Here is a 15,562-nt window from a genome sequence, read left to right as displayed (position 1 = left end):
TGATGGACAAAGTATTCAAACCATTAACTTAAGTAACAGTGATTTAATTATTATTAATTAATACTTGAATTGAAATAGTCTCACACTCAACACTTCATTGAAGTGAATTTACAAAGGTACCAGTTATAAACTGTATGTAATGAAATGTTTATTTGGGCTGTTATAAAAATGTTTATTTGTCACAGACCTCTTGATTTTGTACAGCTTAAGATAATAACATTGTTTGTTTACATTTAAATAAATAAAAACATTAATTTAAAAAAATGAACTTAATGTAGCAAAAGTAAAAGTGCTCAATCCAAAAAGTAACTATAGCTTTTAGATAAGTGTATCAGAATAAAAAGTTCAAGTGTGCTCTTTGAAAGGAAGTGAAACTATGAGGTAGCATGAAATGGAAATACTCAGCAAAGTAGAAGTACTTCAGGATTGTACTTTAGGTACATAACGACTTGTGTAAATGTGATCAGTTACTTTTCACCAATGAATGGATTGTATAGCAACTGAGAGTATGGTTTGACGCAACGAGGAGAATTGGATTTCATACAGGAGACTTCTGGCCATTCATTGTGAAGCTGGTCGTCTGATCTCCAGCCCCTCGAGTGTCTAAGTGTCCTTGAGCAACACACTGAGCTCCCTGCAGAGCATCTGCTAAGTGTAATGTGATTTTACCTTTAAATTTGCATGGGCCTTTCATGATGACTGTTACCCAGACAAGCTTTCTATTCTATAGCATCTGCATAATTATTTTTACTGCACAAGTAATCTCACTCTTACTGGACAGCAATATTAGTTAAGTAACTTCTACTTGTGTGGAATATTCTGGGGTTATTTTCAGCCGCTGTTTACATTTCTTCTAACCATCACTTACATGTTCATCAGTGGCTGAAGAAGTAATGCCTGTTTTACAGTTGTGCAAATAAATAAATAAATAAGAAATTAAGTAAGAAATCTTACATATCTGGCCTTGTAATGAAGGTAACCATCTATAAAGTCTAAAATAGCCTTTCAACATTACTAATATTTCTAAAAGAGCATTCATATGCGTGTGGAAATTAGGGGCATCTATTGGCAGAAATGGAATATTATATTCAAAAATCTGTTCTAAATGCAAAACAGTAGAATTGAAAGCATGTAATAAAATGTGATTAATCACAATTAACCATGGTCATTCTGCAATTAATCGCTATTCAAATAACTAATTGTTTGACAGCCCTAGTTAAAACTATTTTATTTTTTTGATGTAGAGGGTACAAACTTTTACAGTTGGAAAACATAAGAATCTCGATAGTTCTGCAACATCAATCGCCATGTTTCTTGGAATGTTATTGCGAGAGATTAAGTCACATAACATCACTCAATGGAAACGCAGTCATCTCACAATTGTGTTTTTATTGACATTTCAAAAATATTGCTTAAGTTTTGTGTAAATCTGTAATGGAAACCTGCCTAGTGAGAGACACTGCTTTCAAATTTATATTTCAATTTGTACAACTCGCTGTCATTTTCAGTGAGGAATTGCTCTGATTTTAAAGGTAATGCACAATGCTGTTTAAAGTTACTGTGATAGATAAACTGAGGACACGTGCAGTATATGAACATTTTTACTGTTCATGTGAATTATGCATGCCACTGAAAGATATTTCAGTCCCACTCAGGAAGGCTTTGACGCTAACTCCTCAGCACTTGCCAGTGTTCTGCTGAAAGGGGTGGAGAGAAGGTCGACTGGTGTGATCCACTGGGGACAGTTGCAGATTATCCTCTGACTTTCCTTTGTTGCTCTGTGCAGTTGTTTGCCCACTGTTTCCATGTATGTTTGTCTCCACACATGAAATTTTCTCTACCTTCTGCATCATGCAGGATCTTCCTGGAACACAACAACTCCAGCAGTGACCTTACCCGCCTTTTACTGGCATCAGCATGTTTGTTACGTAAAAGCAAAGATCGTGAGGCTAGCACTTTCTTAACCGCGTCAGTGTTGGTCTCACATGAACACCTGCATCTTAGTGAGGAGCTGAAAATGTGATTACGCCTTCAGAAGGCGGAGTCTTTGAAAAAGTGATGCTGCTGCTACTTAAACTTCAGGCTGTTTGAGCTGTTTAAGGAAATAAAGAAGAAATGAAGCAGCTTTAGTGGGATCTTATAACAGCTGACAGGTGTTGTTACACACATCACAAGGCAGAGTCAAACCCGGCTCTAAAAGTGCTCAAGCATGACATCAAGTTATGTAATTTCACACTTTTTTTCACACTGAAGTTTTTAATTTTCAATCAATAATTTAATGTTGGCTGTTCAGTTAGTGAGTCATTTTGATGAATTGTCAGTAGACCAAGTGGTTTTTAAATGACACATGATGAACATAATGGCATGAGGGGTAATTTTGCATATTAAAACTAATGCAATCACAGGTGTGTGTCGGTCGTGTTTTTTTACAGCATCTTCAAATTGAACTCAGTCACTCAGAACTAAACGCCGTGACTTTCTGCGTCAGGGTGATAACTTTCAATATGCGCTCTGTGTTTCAGGGTTCTCCGAGTCCCCGGTATCTTCCTCTCCTCGGCTGCCCCTGAAGCCATGGACTAGAGCTGCATCTGGTCCTGACAGTCCCGTGGTCATCAGATGGCTTCTAAACAACCCTCAGCGAAATTACAGAAAGTATGTGTAACAACTCACAGGAGGAAGTTAAAATCACAGTCATCCATAGTGTAGCTGACAGATGCTTAATTGCATTAAAGGTCCAGTGTGGAGGATTTAGTGGCATCTAGTGGTGAGGTTACAGAAGGAGATCTATGGTGGCCGACACACAAACAACAACAAAAAAAAAACCCCATAAAACACAAATGTCCCTATCTCGAGCCAGTTTTTGGATTGTCCATTCTGGGATACTGTAAAGAAGCATGGTGGCCTCCATAGAAGAGGACCTGAATGAAAAGACAATGATTATTATTATCAGGTGATTTAAAACTGATGAAAGATGAATAATTGAATAATTCCCCATAATTCCTACACATGGGACCTTTAAATAGGATAATGCTGAAGGTATTCTTTTTTTTTTACAAATGAACAAAAAATCCCATAAAAAGACCGAAACCAACAATGAATTGATCCTGACATCAAGTGTTGCTTGTGGAGGCAGAGACTGATTTATAACTCTGTGCTGTAGATCTCCATTGTTGTCCAAAAATTATTAAAAACACACAAATGGGCCTCACTGCTGCACTGCATGATATGTTCCTTCATTATGATTGAACATGCACTGTGGTCTATTTTTGGTCAATTCCACTTTGGTCCAGAGCACGCTTACCAAGATAAGAGAAACACCTCATTTTCACAGACCACAAACTGTTGCCCAGCACAAGGGAAAATAAGTTTTATACTTGAGGAACATGCATTAGTATCATTTCATTAAATTTAGAAAACCTTTAAGGGTAATTAAATGATTGGATTATTAAATTTCAGAGCTAAAGAAATACTACTATACATTCATCCAAATGACTGTAATCTCAGTTACTTTGCGTCCCTCTGCTGACCAGTACTGAATTGTAACTAAGTACAATTACTCAAGTACTGTCTTTGAGTACAAATCTGAGGAACTTTAACTTTACGTAAATATTTTAATTTCATGCCACTTCCCACTTGTACAACACTGCACGTCAGATGGAAAAACTGTGTGAATTCAGCATTGAGCACGCCTATGTAAGAGCAGATTTGGATAGTTTCAGAACGTTTGGTGCATCTGGAGTTGACTTCTCTTGTTTTTTTCTCTTACCAGAAAATTAAGATAAAATATGAGAGAAATTTAAGAGAATGTTGCTGCATGAGGCCCAGTGTGTCTTATTTTATGAGCTTATGGTATATTTTGCAAGTATAAGATCTTAATCATTATGAAACTGGTACCAAGTACTTCATTTGATACCTTACGTTTTTCTATTTCATTCGATACCCATCATGTGAATGGAGAGGCGTGTAGTGCAGCCATACTTTAAAATGTTTTTGTGGCATCTTGACACACTTTGCTTCCAACTCTGTCAAATACATCGTGCTCAGTTTCACCACATCACAAACTGAGTGGGTTGTAGCTGCAGCGGGAGTGGATCGATCACGCGTCACATAAAGTTGAAGAATGCTTGCAGTGATTGGCTGCAAGCAAGACCATATAGATAAGCATTTTTTTCTAGATGTGGATATAAAAACGATATACAGCAGTTATTGTTTGACAAGAAAAGTTTCAATACTACTCGGTGCTGGGTTATTTCAGTTTAAAGGTTTAAGTTGTGGAGTACCTATACCCTGCCCCAGTAACTATAGCTGTCAAATAAATGTAGTGGAGTACAAAGTACAGTATTTCCCTGTAAAATATTGTAGAGCACAAGTAAAATAAAATGAAAACACTAAAGGAAAATACAAATACCTTACAACTGTGCTTAAGTAAAGTACTTAATCAAATGTACTTATATTCCACCAATGCTCCAGGTTCATCCAGAAAACTACATTGCCCAATTGTTTATGGAGATGATGTTTTTAAATTAAACTATATAGTGTTTTTTTAAGAGATACCATTGGTTGGAAGAAATAGGCTTGAGACTGCGCACAGCTGACATCATAGGGGAGTAAGAAAGTTTTAATAGATGAATAAACACATTGTTGGTTCTGGTCTTTTTGTAGGATTTGATTAAAATTTGAAAAAAAAGTAGATAAATGTCAGCCTCCGCCATTAAAGTAGATATTTGTCTAGTTCTTTGTGTAGCTATAATGCCTTTATATTTTATAGATGTGCGATACATCATGCATTTCACAAATATGCATATTGTCATTATGATTAAAGGGAATCTGGACAGTCCCAGGCTTTACGTCAGATAGAAAAATATGCATAGGGGTGTTTCTGAGTCATAACCACCTCCCACGGGGAAACAGATCTGAATAAGGCTGTTCTTAAGGGAAAGTATGAGGTCATGACTTTTAATATTCAGCTATTTTTGTGTCTCGCTCCGCACCACTAGACTCAAGGTTCTCTCAGCTGCAATAGTGTGACACTAACCTGGTGGACAGCCTCTTATTCTGTGCTGAACTTCTGTACTGTAGAGAGTGTGATTATGTGCACATATCTTGTCTTTTTTGTTCTTCAAAGGAGTCAAATATCTCACAGACTGACTTTCAAGTCTTATGATTTCCTGTAAGAGATGTGCTACTGTTGAAACAAGCAAGCTGGACTTTCTTTTAGGTTATAAGGAGCCATGTAGCTGATGTTTTAGAAAGACAACAGTCCTCTTCAGTGAGACATTTTGGGTCACTTTTGATCTGATAATAACACAACATACATCAACCATAATCTCGTGGTCTCTGACAAACTTTTGCCGCTCTACTGACCAACCTGTGTTTCCTGTACTTTACACATGCTCAGATTCTCACAGTACAATAATACACATGCCACACAATGCAAATGGCTGACAGTAAGTAGGTCAGCTAAACTACAGCTTAAGTGCAGCTTTGACTCATTAATAATGCATATGATAAAGACTAAAGTTGCTGGGTCTTGAACAAAGATATTTTTCTCTCTGATGCAAACAGTTGAGCAAGGCTCAGTCTTTTTTTTGTTTTTGTGAGTTTTTAATTTTCATGTGATGATACTGACTTTTCAGTCATGGTCAGTTAATGATTTCATGATGTTGTATTCACCTTCAGTCACACACAGTAACAAACTGCTGTAAAAATATAGCCAAATTCTAACAGTTGTCTTCAGTTTTTTCATATTACAGTAAAACTGTAAATCTTGATGCTTTTTGAAGTCATTATTACTACTGTAAAAATTACGGACAAATTCTAACAGTTATCTCCTTTTTTTTTAAATTACAGTAAACCGCTATAAATCTTGATACACTTTAAAGCCAATAATACACTGTTAACCTCACATTTTACTGTAGACTATTGTAATGAATTTAACAGTAATACACTGTTGTAGTCATTTATGGTATTGACACTGTAAAATAGCAGAAGAATTTAAGCAACTACATGTAATTTTAGCAGAAATGTTTAGTGCAACAAACAACTGTATAAATTATACAAATTTTTAACAGTAATGTAATGTTTTTTGAAATTACCTCACTTTCATCTGTAGAATACTAAAATAAATTTAACAGAAATATACTGTTGATTACATTTATGGTAAAATAACTGTAAAATAACTGTAGGATTCTGGCAACTATAGCTGCTAGTAGTTTTTCGTAATTTTACAGGAAAATTTGTTATAGTGAACACAACACAACAGCAATTGTTTTGCATCAGCTCTGTTTCCAGATCGGAGTGTCTGTCGGTTCACAGCAGTGAGCCAAAACCTGATGGACACTCATGTCATGTGGCACACTGAGCTGGAGCCTCTGCTTACTGCTCTCAGGCGTGGGCAGAGAACCTGAAAGTCTCCAGCAGGCTATCACTCCTCTTTAGGTCAAAGCCACAGACCTGAGCAGCCTTCAAACCTCCGGTGCACTCACAGAGGCCGCTGTCAGAGCTGCAAACGTGTGGGTGTTTGTTTCTTCACTGACAATGCTCCAAACTCCGTTCCTCCGTCACCCACACAGCCTCAAGTGGAATGAGAGCTATGCATGGACTCATTCATTCCATGGGCCGAGGGAGGGAGCGCTCGTGCATGTGAGAAGTGTTGTTTATGACCTAACAAGGCAGCGCTTGTTGATCATTTGTTCATACTAAATAACATCAGAACGGCTCCACAAACAGTCGTCAGGCGTCCTTCCTTGCTGTCCAGGTTTGAGTGCGGATGTGGTTTAAGATGCTGGATCATACCCAGAAGCCCCTGGTTGACACTCAGTGGCAGGAAGAGGGTTAGTGTTGTTATGATCATGGGCGGTGGGCCAAAGGCTTTGGAGATAGGCAGGTGTGTCCTGGATACGACCTCTGGCTGTGTTGTTGATATTACATCTGTGCTGCTGGATATTATGTTATGACTGTTAGCAAGAGCTGGGAGGAGCGCAGGGAGTGGAGTGCTATTCACAGAACTATGAACTCTCAGCCCTATGAAGCATTACACATCAGTGCAAGCAGGCCCAGACTGCTGGCTGGGATTAGACTACGAGAGAGGGACAATCCAGTTCTCTGTGTTCTCCCAGGGGTTAGTGAGTGATGGGTTTTTAAAAGTGTGGCCGAAATGGATTTACAGTACCATTGTCTGTTTTTGCAGATGAGAACGTGAAGGCTGGCGTCCACCAAGGCCTCCGCTGCACCTTGGGCAGCGCACACACATGATCACATGACTCTGGACATGGACGCGGTCCTGTCAGACTTTGTTCGGTCCACGGGGGCAGAACCGGGTCTGGCAAGAGACCTGCTGGAAGGTAAGACACCAACACTGTCCTGCACCTGCAAGATTGGAGCTTACCAATTCGGGATGCATCGATTGTGACATTCTGGGCCAATGCAATTTGGCCAATAGACTGTTTTTTATTATTATATTTTTTGGTTATTAATTTACTTTTAGTTATTGATTACCCCTTTTGTGCCAGAAAAACAAAAAAAAATCTTTAGTAAGAAATCACCAATCTTTTTAAAAGTCCTGTAGCTCTTAATTGTAGTTCTGAGTGCTATTGCAATCATACTCATTTATGAAACAAGTTTTCATTGGGAAAACATCTCTTGAAATAACTGCCTTTTTACTGTATTTAATATATCATAATTCCCTCTCTAAAATTTGTTTATATTGTTCTTGATGTTGTTGTTGAAAATATCAACAAACTCCTCCTCCGTGTGTGTTTATTCAAGTTTCTTGCCAAAAAACAAATTTTACAAGATCACATTTGAACAAATCATGAGAGCATTATAGTTTAACTTTGTCCAGTAGTCCTGACCTAAATAATACCTAATACCTAATATCGGCATATCCCTCATTTCTTAAAGGGAAAAGTCTAAATACAGAATAAGGCCTAATTTGGAAAATTCAAACAGATAATGTTGTTTACAGGACCTGCATCAGATTCAGAATATTGTCATATTTGGAAAAATAGAAGAATATTCGTGTTCATGTGAATGTTGCCATTGTAGCATCAACAGGGAAACAATGGGCTGCGTCCTCTGATGCATCGAGAGTGAGCTTACTGTTTCCTTTTGTCCTGACGGCGTCTTGGGATCTCTGCTCGTCCCAAACACGTTTCCTATTGTCCCTGGGACTCTGTTAGTCTCGAGCAATGCTTTTTAGCCCTGACACAACAAAAAACAGCCACTGTCATCAGTGAGTCATCTGATTTGCCAAAAGGTCGACGGCAGTCAACAATGCAAGTATCGGCTCAGTCCGATTTTCAGCCGATAGATCGTTGCATCTCTACTGTCAACCAATCTGTTGCATGTAGTAGACTCAATACGTGGGAATTTCTGTTTTGATCTGCTGCTCGCTGAGGTGCTGCAGTCACACCTCAGTGAGCAAAGGGGGAGAGAAGAGGAGAAGAGGAGAGGAAATGAGGGGAAAAGAAAAGAAAGAAAACAAAGGAGGGGAGGAGAGGAGTGGGGCCTGCAACTGCGAGCCAGCTCGCTGATTTAGAGGCCAGTGTGACGGTTTTACAAGTGCACTCCCCAGGGAGAGCTTTGTGCCCATTCATTGGAACTCATTGAGGAGGAGAGTGCTGCTGGCACTTGTATAGCTTACATACAGTGCCACTTTAGGGGAAAAAACAAGAGAGCAAAAGTGCACACAGCAACAGAAAGCTGGTTGATGGTCAGTTGAATTGGCGTCGATGTCTGCAGACAGTAAAAATGATGTTTGTGTTTTTGTTTCCAAGTCGGTAGCAATTTCAGCATCAGACTGCTTCACGTTGCATTCCAGTAAAGTGCAGCAAAGAGATGCTAAACTCTAAATGCAGATGCAGTTTTGTCTCCAGGAATAAAAGCATGCTCCACACAAATCAGACCTCCATTAGGGGATGAAATCCTCGTAGAGTGTGTCCCGGAATATTTTGTTTGTTTCTGCGTGTGTATTATGCATTGGGTGTCTAGTCTGATAAAAAAATTAAAGTGTTGGGTGTCTGTCTCTCCCTGCCTCTCAGTCATTTTTTATTTCCTGATTCTGCTTTGGCACAAAGCCACAGGGGCATACTTGTGACACTAACAGACACCAAACAAGACACTGCACTCAAGACAAGACAGACGTGGGGCCTGGATGTCCTATTTCAGTATCACGCCTGCTGCTTCTCTCTGGTGTTAGCTTAGCTTCTCAGCCCTGCATCAATCAGCTGCTCTGTGTCCCTCTGGTCTGAGTCAGGACAGTGTGAGGAGCAGACAGAGAGGCAGACAGAGAAATGTGACAGCGTCACATGTGGTGCTGCCCTCTAGAGGCTGCTTTATGTACTGAAGAATGTCACATTTATTGAGAACCAGGACATTTTCTGCTCTGGGGGTGATGGCTTTTACTTCTTACGGAATAGGTTAATAATTTGGTGATTTTGTGTATAGAGCAAGTGTGCAGTGGCATCTAGCAGAGAATTACAGATTGTAACCAGCTGAATCTTCTCTCATGTGTGAACTCCCAGATGGGGTTCCTTCACTGATCATTATTCAGGATTTTTTTTCACATGAGCCAAATTATCTGCAGCCCTCTCTTGTTCAAAACAAACAGACCAGGTGATCAAAACTGATGAACACAATGAATAATGAAGTTTCACGTTTCAAAAAAGTGTTTCTCTCACACCGTTCGCCACGTCTGCAACAAGCACCCGATATTGTGTGCTCACCTTTTTCTGATCCAGATGTTTAGGAGTTTTTTAGTCAACCGTCCACAGAGATCTCCTCTCCAAACAGACATGGTGATTTAAAGTGGTCAAAACACTGACTAAATCAGTCTCACATTACAAGTCATTGTTTCTGCTAACCCACCACCTGCTAATGTGTGCTTTACATTTTTTCTCAGATCAGTTAAGACATTTGGAGGGCTTTTACTGGTGGCCAAATTATTATTATTATTAATTAGAGGTCTCTTCCTGTCCGAAACAAGCGGATCAGGTGATTTAAAGCGGTAAAAACTCTGAATAAAGCAGTTTCAAGTTAAAGAAATCAGTATCTTTCCAAAGCCGCTCGTTGCAGAGGAGCCGTTAAGTACAGTGGCCCGTGTGAAGCCAGGTTGTCCATTCTGGGCTACTTTAGAAATATGGTGCTGCAACATGGCGGTCTCCCTAGACAAGGACTTGCTCCCTATGTAGATACAAACAGCTCATTCTAAGGTAAAGAAAGCAGAACAATTGTTATTTCTTGTTTATTATACACTCAAGAAAGCATAGTCATTATATTATATTCAATTTCTGCCTATATATCTTCATAAATCTTACACACTCAACCTTTACATTTAAAATCTGTTAAAGATCTGTTTTTACTGTCACTGCACTGTATGTAAAAACCTTCTTATGCAACTGGTTTGATTCCAAGTCCTTAAGGAAAAGAAGGGAGTCCAGTGAAGCTGCTGTGTTTCTAATAGATGGGGATAATACATGTTCATACTGCAGATGAATTTATCAGTGTTCCTTTTGCTGACGACAGCCATTACAAATGAAGGAGCTGAAACGCCTCCCAATGCCACAGTAATAGGAGGCTAATGCAGAAGCATTTAAAGACCATGCATTAGGTGCTGAGTGGCTTTGTTGCTGGACCTTAAGTTGTATTCCTGGATTTGTGCAGCTCAGTAAAGTCGAATCAGTTTTGCATCGATCAGCGTGAGAGATGGCGGCTGTCTGTGCCGGGTCTCATGTTCAGACTGCCGAGAATCATCATGTTTGGAAGTCAGGAAGAGGACAACTTCCTCCAGGTCTCTTAGACAGGGAGTCCATTAATGGACCCTGTCTGGTAAACACGCTCAGATTACACGCCTCTGAATGTTTGCAGTCGATGTGAGTTTTGGAGTGACTGTTTAGTTCCTGTGGCATCATGAGAAGACACGCTGAGATATAATAAGAATGAGGCGTGGCTTGTGTCTTTTAGACCTGGGAGGGATCTTTGTTAGAGAGAATGCACCTAGAGGAGACAACTGGGTCTGTGTGTGTTTGTTTGTGTGTGGGTGTTGATGGTGTGTTACCAGTCAGTGTGTGGGTCCCTCCTGCACATCAGGATATTGCTGTCACTCTGCTAAAGGATCTGGCTCCCCTCGCTATCGCCACCCAGCCTCAGTCTCCAGTTATTCTCCTTATGATGCAGCAAGTTTAACTCAGCAGTTTAACAGCAGTGTATTGCATTGCTACACATGAGCTATATCAATATTATATTACTGTTGGGGCTCATTATTTAATGCTCTAGTTGGGATTTAGGGCGATATATTGGCTGTAACAGAATATGATATAATAAGTATGTTTACTTTAGTGTATGATCACATGAAAATAATATTTTTTGTTGTTTGTTACCTTAGAATGAGCCGTATATATCTGCATAGAGAGTGGGTTCACATCTTAATCACCATGTTGCCCAGCCATGTTTCTACAGTAACCCAGAATGGACAAACCAAAAACTGGCTCTAGAAGTGGCTCTGGTAAGGTAATTTCGTATCAGCCACTGTAGTTAGAAGCCTCTCCGCGATGGCAGCGTTGGAAAAACAAATATATTTTTTTTTAACTTGAAGCTGATTTGTTCCGTGTTTTTGCTGGTTTCAATCACATTTGTTTTGGAGAGGAGGAGACCTCTGTGGCTACTTTGGCTCAAAGTTAAAACCTCCTGAACATCTGGATTATAAAATAAAGTGAGCACACATTCTGTTATCAGAGAAAAAAGTGAGCACACATTAGCAGGTGCAAGGTTAGTGGTCTGTCTCTGACATGCCAAACAACACGAGTGGAACACTGATTTGTTACATAAAAACTGATTTGTTTATTTTTTCAGTATTTTTGGAGGTTTTAATCACCTGGTCCATTTGTTTTGGAGAGGAAAATAATTCTTTGGATAATTCAGTTGCAGATATAAACCTCCTGAACAATGAACACTGAAGGAAATCTAACCAGGAGAAGTTTCAGCTGGTTGTAATCTGCTCTCCTCACAGCTAGATGAGTCTAGATGAGTCTAAATCCACCTAAATTTGACACACTGGACCTTTAAACTTTTTAAAGTACTGTGAATTTATCAATCAATCGATCAATCAGACTTTATTTGTATAGCACTTCTTATACAAACAAACTCTCACACAAAGTGCTTCATACAGCTAAACTCTACTTTTTTAAAACTGTATTTATTGTCTTTTTTAACAAATAAAGGAAAATGATACATTACAATCAACTCAGTATGTGAAACATCACAAGATAATAAAAGAAAGTAAGAAAATAAGGGAGAGAAAGGCCCTAGTACATATTCATATGTAAGTATGCATCAGGTCACAATGATATTACATAATATTTAATTTACACTCTTCCTACCCAACCACTATTATGTCATTTGTTGGTCCATCAGTTTTCACATGCTGAGAGCATATCCGTACAAGATTTTTGACAGTCCTAAATTATACTGAGTATTTAAAAAGATGGGAATAGATGCAGTGAAAATGCAAAGATCTTTTGCATTTTACCCCCATTTTGCTTTTCTCTTTTTGCTATTGGTTGCATATTATGAGTTTTTCCCCATGAGATAAATGTTTACTGTAAACAGCCATGAACCGTGTCCTGTTGATTAAAACAACTTTTTGATGCGTGAGGACATAATATGTGGTGCATCACTCTAATTGTTTAGCAAGTCAGGATATTTTTAAGGGAAAATCAGAAAAAATCACCATGAGCAACATTAATTCCTGATTTTTATAATCACTGTGAATGTGCAGGCAACCAGAGCTTTTGTTTGTGTTCCGCAGGTAAAAATTGGGACCTCAGTGCTGCTCTGAATGACTATGAGGAGCTCAGGCAGGTCCACACTGCCAACCTGCCGCAGGTCTTCAATGAGGGCCGCTACTACAAGCAGCCAGAGACACGTGACACGCCCACCCACGTCAGCAAGATCGACAGGCCGTGTGCACAGAAGCAGGAGGACAATGCACAAGGTACGAGGGGCCGTCTCAGTGCTATGTCGCCACCACCGATGACCTCAACAGTTTTCCTCTGGCTTCCCACTCATCCACTCCTGTCTTTTCCACTTGTAGAGAAGCGTCTGTCCCGCGGGATCTCCCACGCCAGCTCTGCCATTGTCTCCCTGGCGCGGCTTCAGGTGGCCAACGAGTGTACGAGCGAGCAGTTCCCTCTTGAGATGCCCATCTACACATTCCAGCTGCCGGACCTCAGCGTTTACAGCGAGGATTTCAGGAGCTTCATAGAGAGAGACCTGATCGAGCAGTCCACCATGATGGCTCTGGAGCAGGCCGGTGAGTACTATGCCACATAATTCTGTTGCAGCACTTCTCCTACTACTGATATGAGATATGTAACAGAATCTCATGCATTTCAGTGTGTTCTTTAATTATATTACGCTGAAACGCAGGAGGCCCACAAAGGAGCCGCAATGAGACATGCCAGTGAAAGCCAGTAGTGTAGACAGAGACGTGGAGGGTGAGACTGAGAGGAGAGATCAGAGAAGCAGCATCATCTGGAAGCAAGACGACAACAACTAATTCAAAGCATCCGGGATCCCAAAGGATTCATCTCCCGACTGAAGCTTTGAACTAACGGGGAGAAACTAGTTAGTGAAGTTTCAAATCTTCCTGCGGATTTTCCCACACAGAGACTGCAGAGATCGTAAAGCCTCTCTCACCTAATTCTGTTCAAAATCTGGGAACAGTCAACCAAGAACATTTGGACAGTTAACTATATTGACCTTCATATTTTTGCATTTCATGAACATAAATAGGAGGGAATCTGTCTTATAAATGCATTTTTAACAGTGTTAAGTGACCAGAGGATCTGATCTCAAGCCCTTAAATGGTTTCTGTTTCCTGAGAGATTCGGTCACTTGACGGGCTGTGAGGGGAGGGGCCATAGGTTGGTGCTCTTTTTTATCATGAGAAACACTGAAGGGGGAGACAGGTCAACTGCTCAGGTCATGTGACTATATGCCAACATTCAAAAATATACTCACTGGTATTAAAATTCAAAATGTAATCTTTTGTCACTGGCCATAAGGTATATTTTTTTTTGTTTATTATATTTTGAGGGGAATATTGTTTTAGAAATGTGTCTTAAGGGTAATTTTATATGTTCGTGTTGAAAAATAATGGTTTGCATTATCACAACTTAAATAATTGAGTACTCAATGTCTGTATCCTGGAGGATACGCTGCCCAGATAAGGGTATAAAATCAGCAATCAATCAATATTAAGGTTTGAATCCTTATTGTTTTTCTACCTGATGGTCCATAGGATTTCAAGGCAGCTATACCAATTTGGTTTGCTGCACCAGAGAAATTCACCACTCCACTAACCACGACTTTCCATGGCTAGGATATTGCTAATGTAGGGACACCATAGTGAAGATGATGGCATAAGAATGGGACTTAAATGTTAATAGAAATTTGAATAGGTTGTTGTTTATTCAAAGATAAAATTTGTTTCAATCGTTGAAAACATAGTGTATGTAAATAGCAATTGTTCAGGATTTTTTTCACTTTTAATTTTTTTTAATGCAAAACATGACAGAAAGTAGCCAATTAATTGTTTATAAAATGTTGAAAAAGTTGGCACATGTACTATTCATTAAGGGGTTAGATTTATACCTTAAATGGGCAATATATCTTGGGAGATACAAACTGCAATTATGAAACTAAAGGTCATATTTTGGACCAAAAAATCATAAAATTCTGTTATTTTAGCCTATATAAATAAGAAAATGGCAATTAAACAATTTTCAAAAATATTTATACGTGCCTGCCTGTTAAAGTGCTAGTTAGAAGTGAAGGATTTAAAGGCGTAAAAATCTTGTCATAAATTTAATCCAAATTATATGCATCACAAATTCCTCTATAAAATATGCATCTCTGCAGTTAAGGTAAAATAAAGTACAACCACTTGTGTATTAGCCTTACTTTATAGGTGATTAAATCTCAACCAGTATATAAATCATTCTTGGATGTTAAACACACGGGATGTAATAGTAGTTTCCAGAAAATTTAATTTAATTTGTGAATGCATTAAAAAAAAGTAAGAAATGCATTTTGCATCTGCATTTTGAGGGGTAAATCATTCAGAGCCTCTTCTGTGTTTACTGTTGTTAAATAAATGATGCCGTCAGATCACCCCAGGCTCAGAGCGCCGAGGCTGCCTGCAGTAAAGCAGTGTGCCGAGCTCAGGGCTGTGAGGAAGTAGCCTCTCCCTCAGGGACGCTGGCAGGGCGGTGACGGAGCAGAAACTGGAGATACTGTAAAAGTCACACTGAGGAGGAAGATATTGAGGGGGTTTGTGTGTGTGTGTGTGTGTGTGTGTGTGTGTGTGTGTGTGTGTGTGTGTGTGTGTGTGTGTGTGTTTGTTTGTTTGTGCGTGGAAAAACTGCTGGATATTTGAGGGATGGCCTGTATTAACCATTTAAAAACCTGGAGTGACATCACTTTTCTTGTGCAGCTGTCAGACCTCTTTCATAAGTATTTAAACAGTGGAACAATTTCTTTCAAAAATGTGAGAAAATGCAAA

At 39.3% G+C, this 15,562-nt stretch overlaps 1 protein-coding gene across 2 annotated transcripts in view; it reads left to right on the top strand.

Annotated features, from left to right (window-relative positions):
• The window catches only part of otud7a (OTU deubiquitinase 7A), a 60,608-nt gene that overhangs the window by 22,736 nt on the left and 22,310 nt on the right, over positions 1-15,562 (top strand). For both annotated transcript variants that reach the window (XM_042495979.2, XM_042495981.2), the window contains exons 3-6: positions 2,523-2,652; positions 7,190-7,343; positions 12,806-12,991; positions 13,091-13,309. In XM_042495979.2, the coding sequence (XP_042351913.1) occupies positions 7,259-7,343; positions 12,806-12,991; positions 13,091-13,309 (490 nt within the window). In that variant the 5' untranslated portion in view covers positions 2,523-2,652; positions 7,190-7,258. The remainder of the gene's footprint in view (positions 1-2,522; positions 2,653-7,189; positions 7,344-12,805; positions 12,992-13,090; positions 13,310-15,562) is intronic.

This window comes from Plectropomus leopardus, chromosome 7, assembly GCF_026936395.1.
Source record: "Plectropomus leopardus strain MGB_pleo_1.0 chromosome 7, ASM2693639v1, whole genome shotgun sequence".
In the NCBI taxonomy this organism is placed as follows: Eukaryota; Metazoa; Chordata; class Actinopteri; order Perciformes; family Serranidae; genus Plectropomus; species Plectropomus leopardus.
The sequence above is the reverse complement of the archived record's forward strand: the minus strand, read 5'-3'. Positions and strand labels throughout refer to the sequence as shown.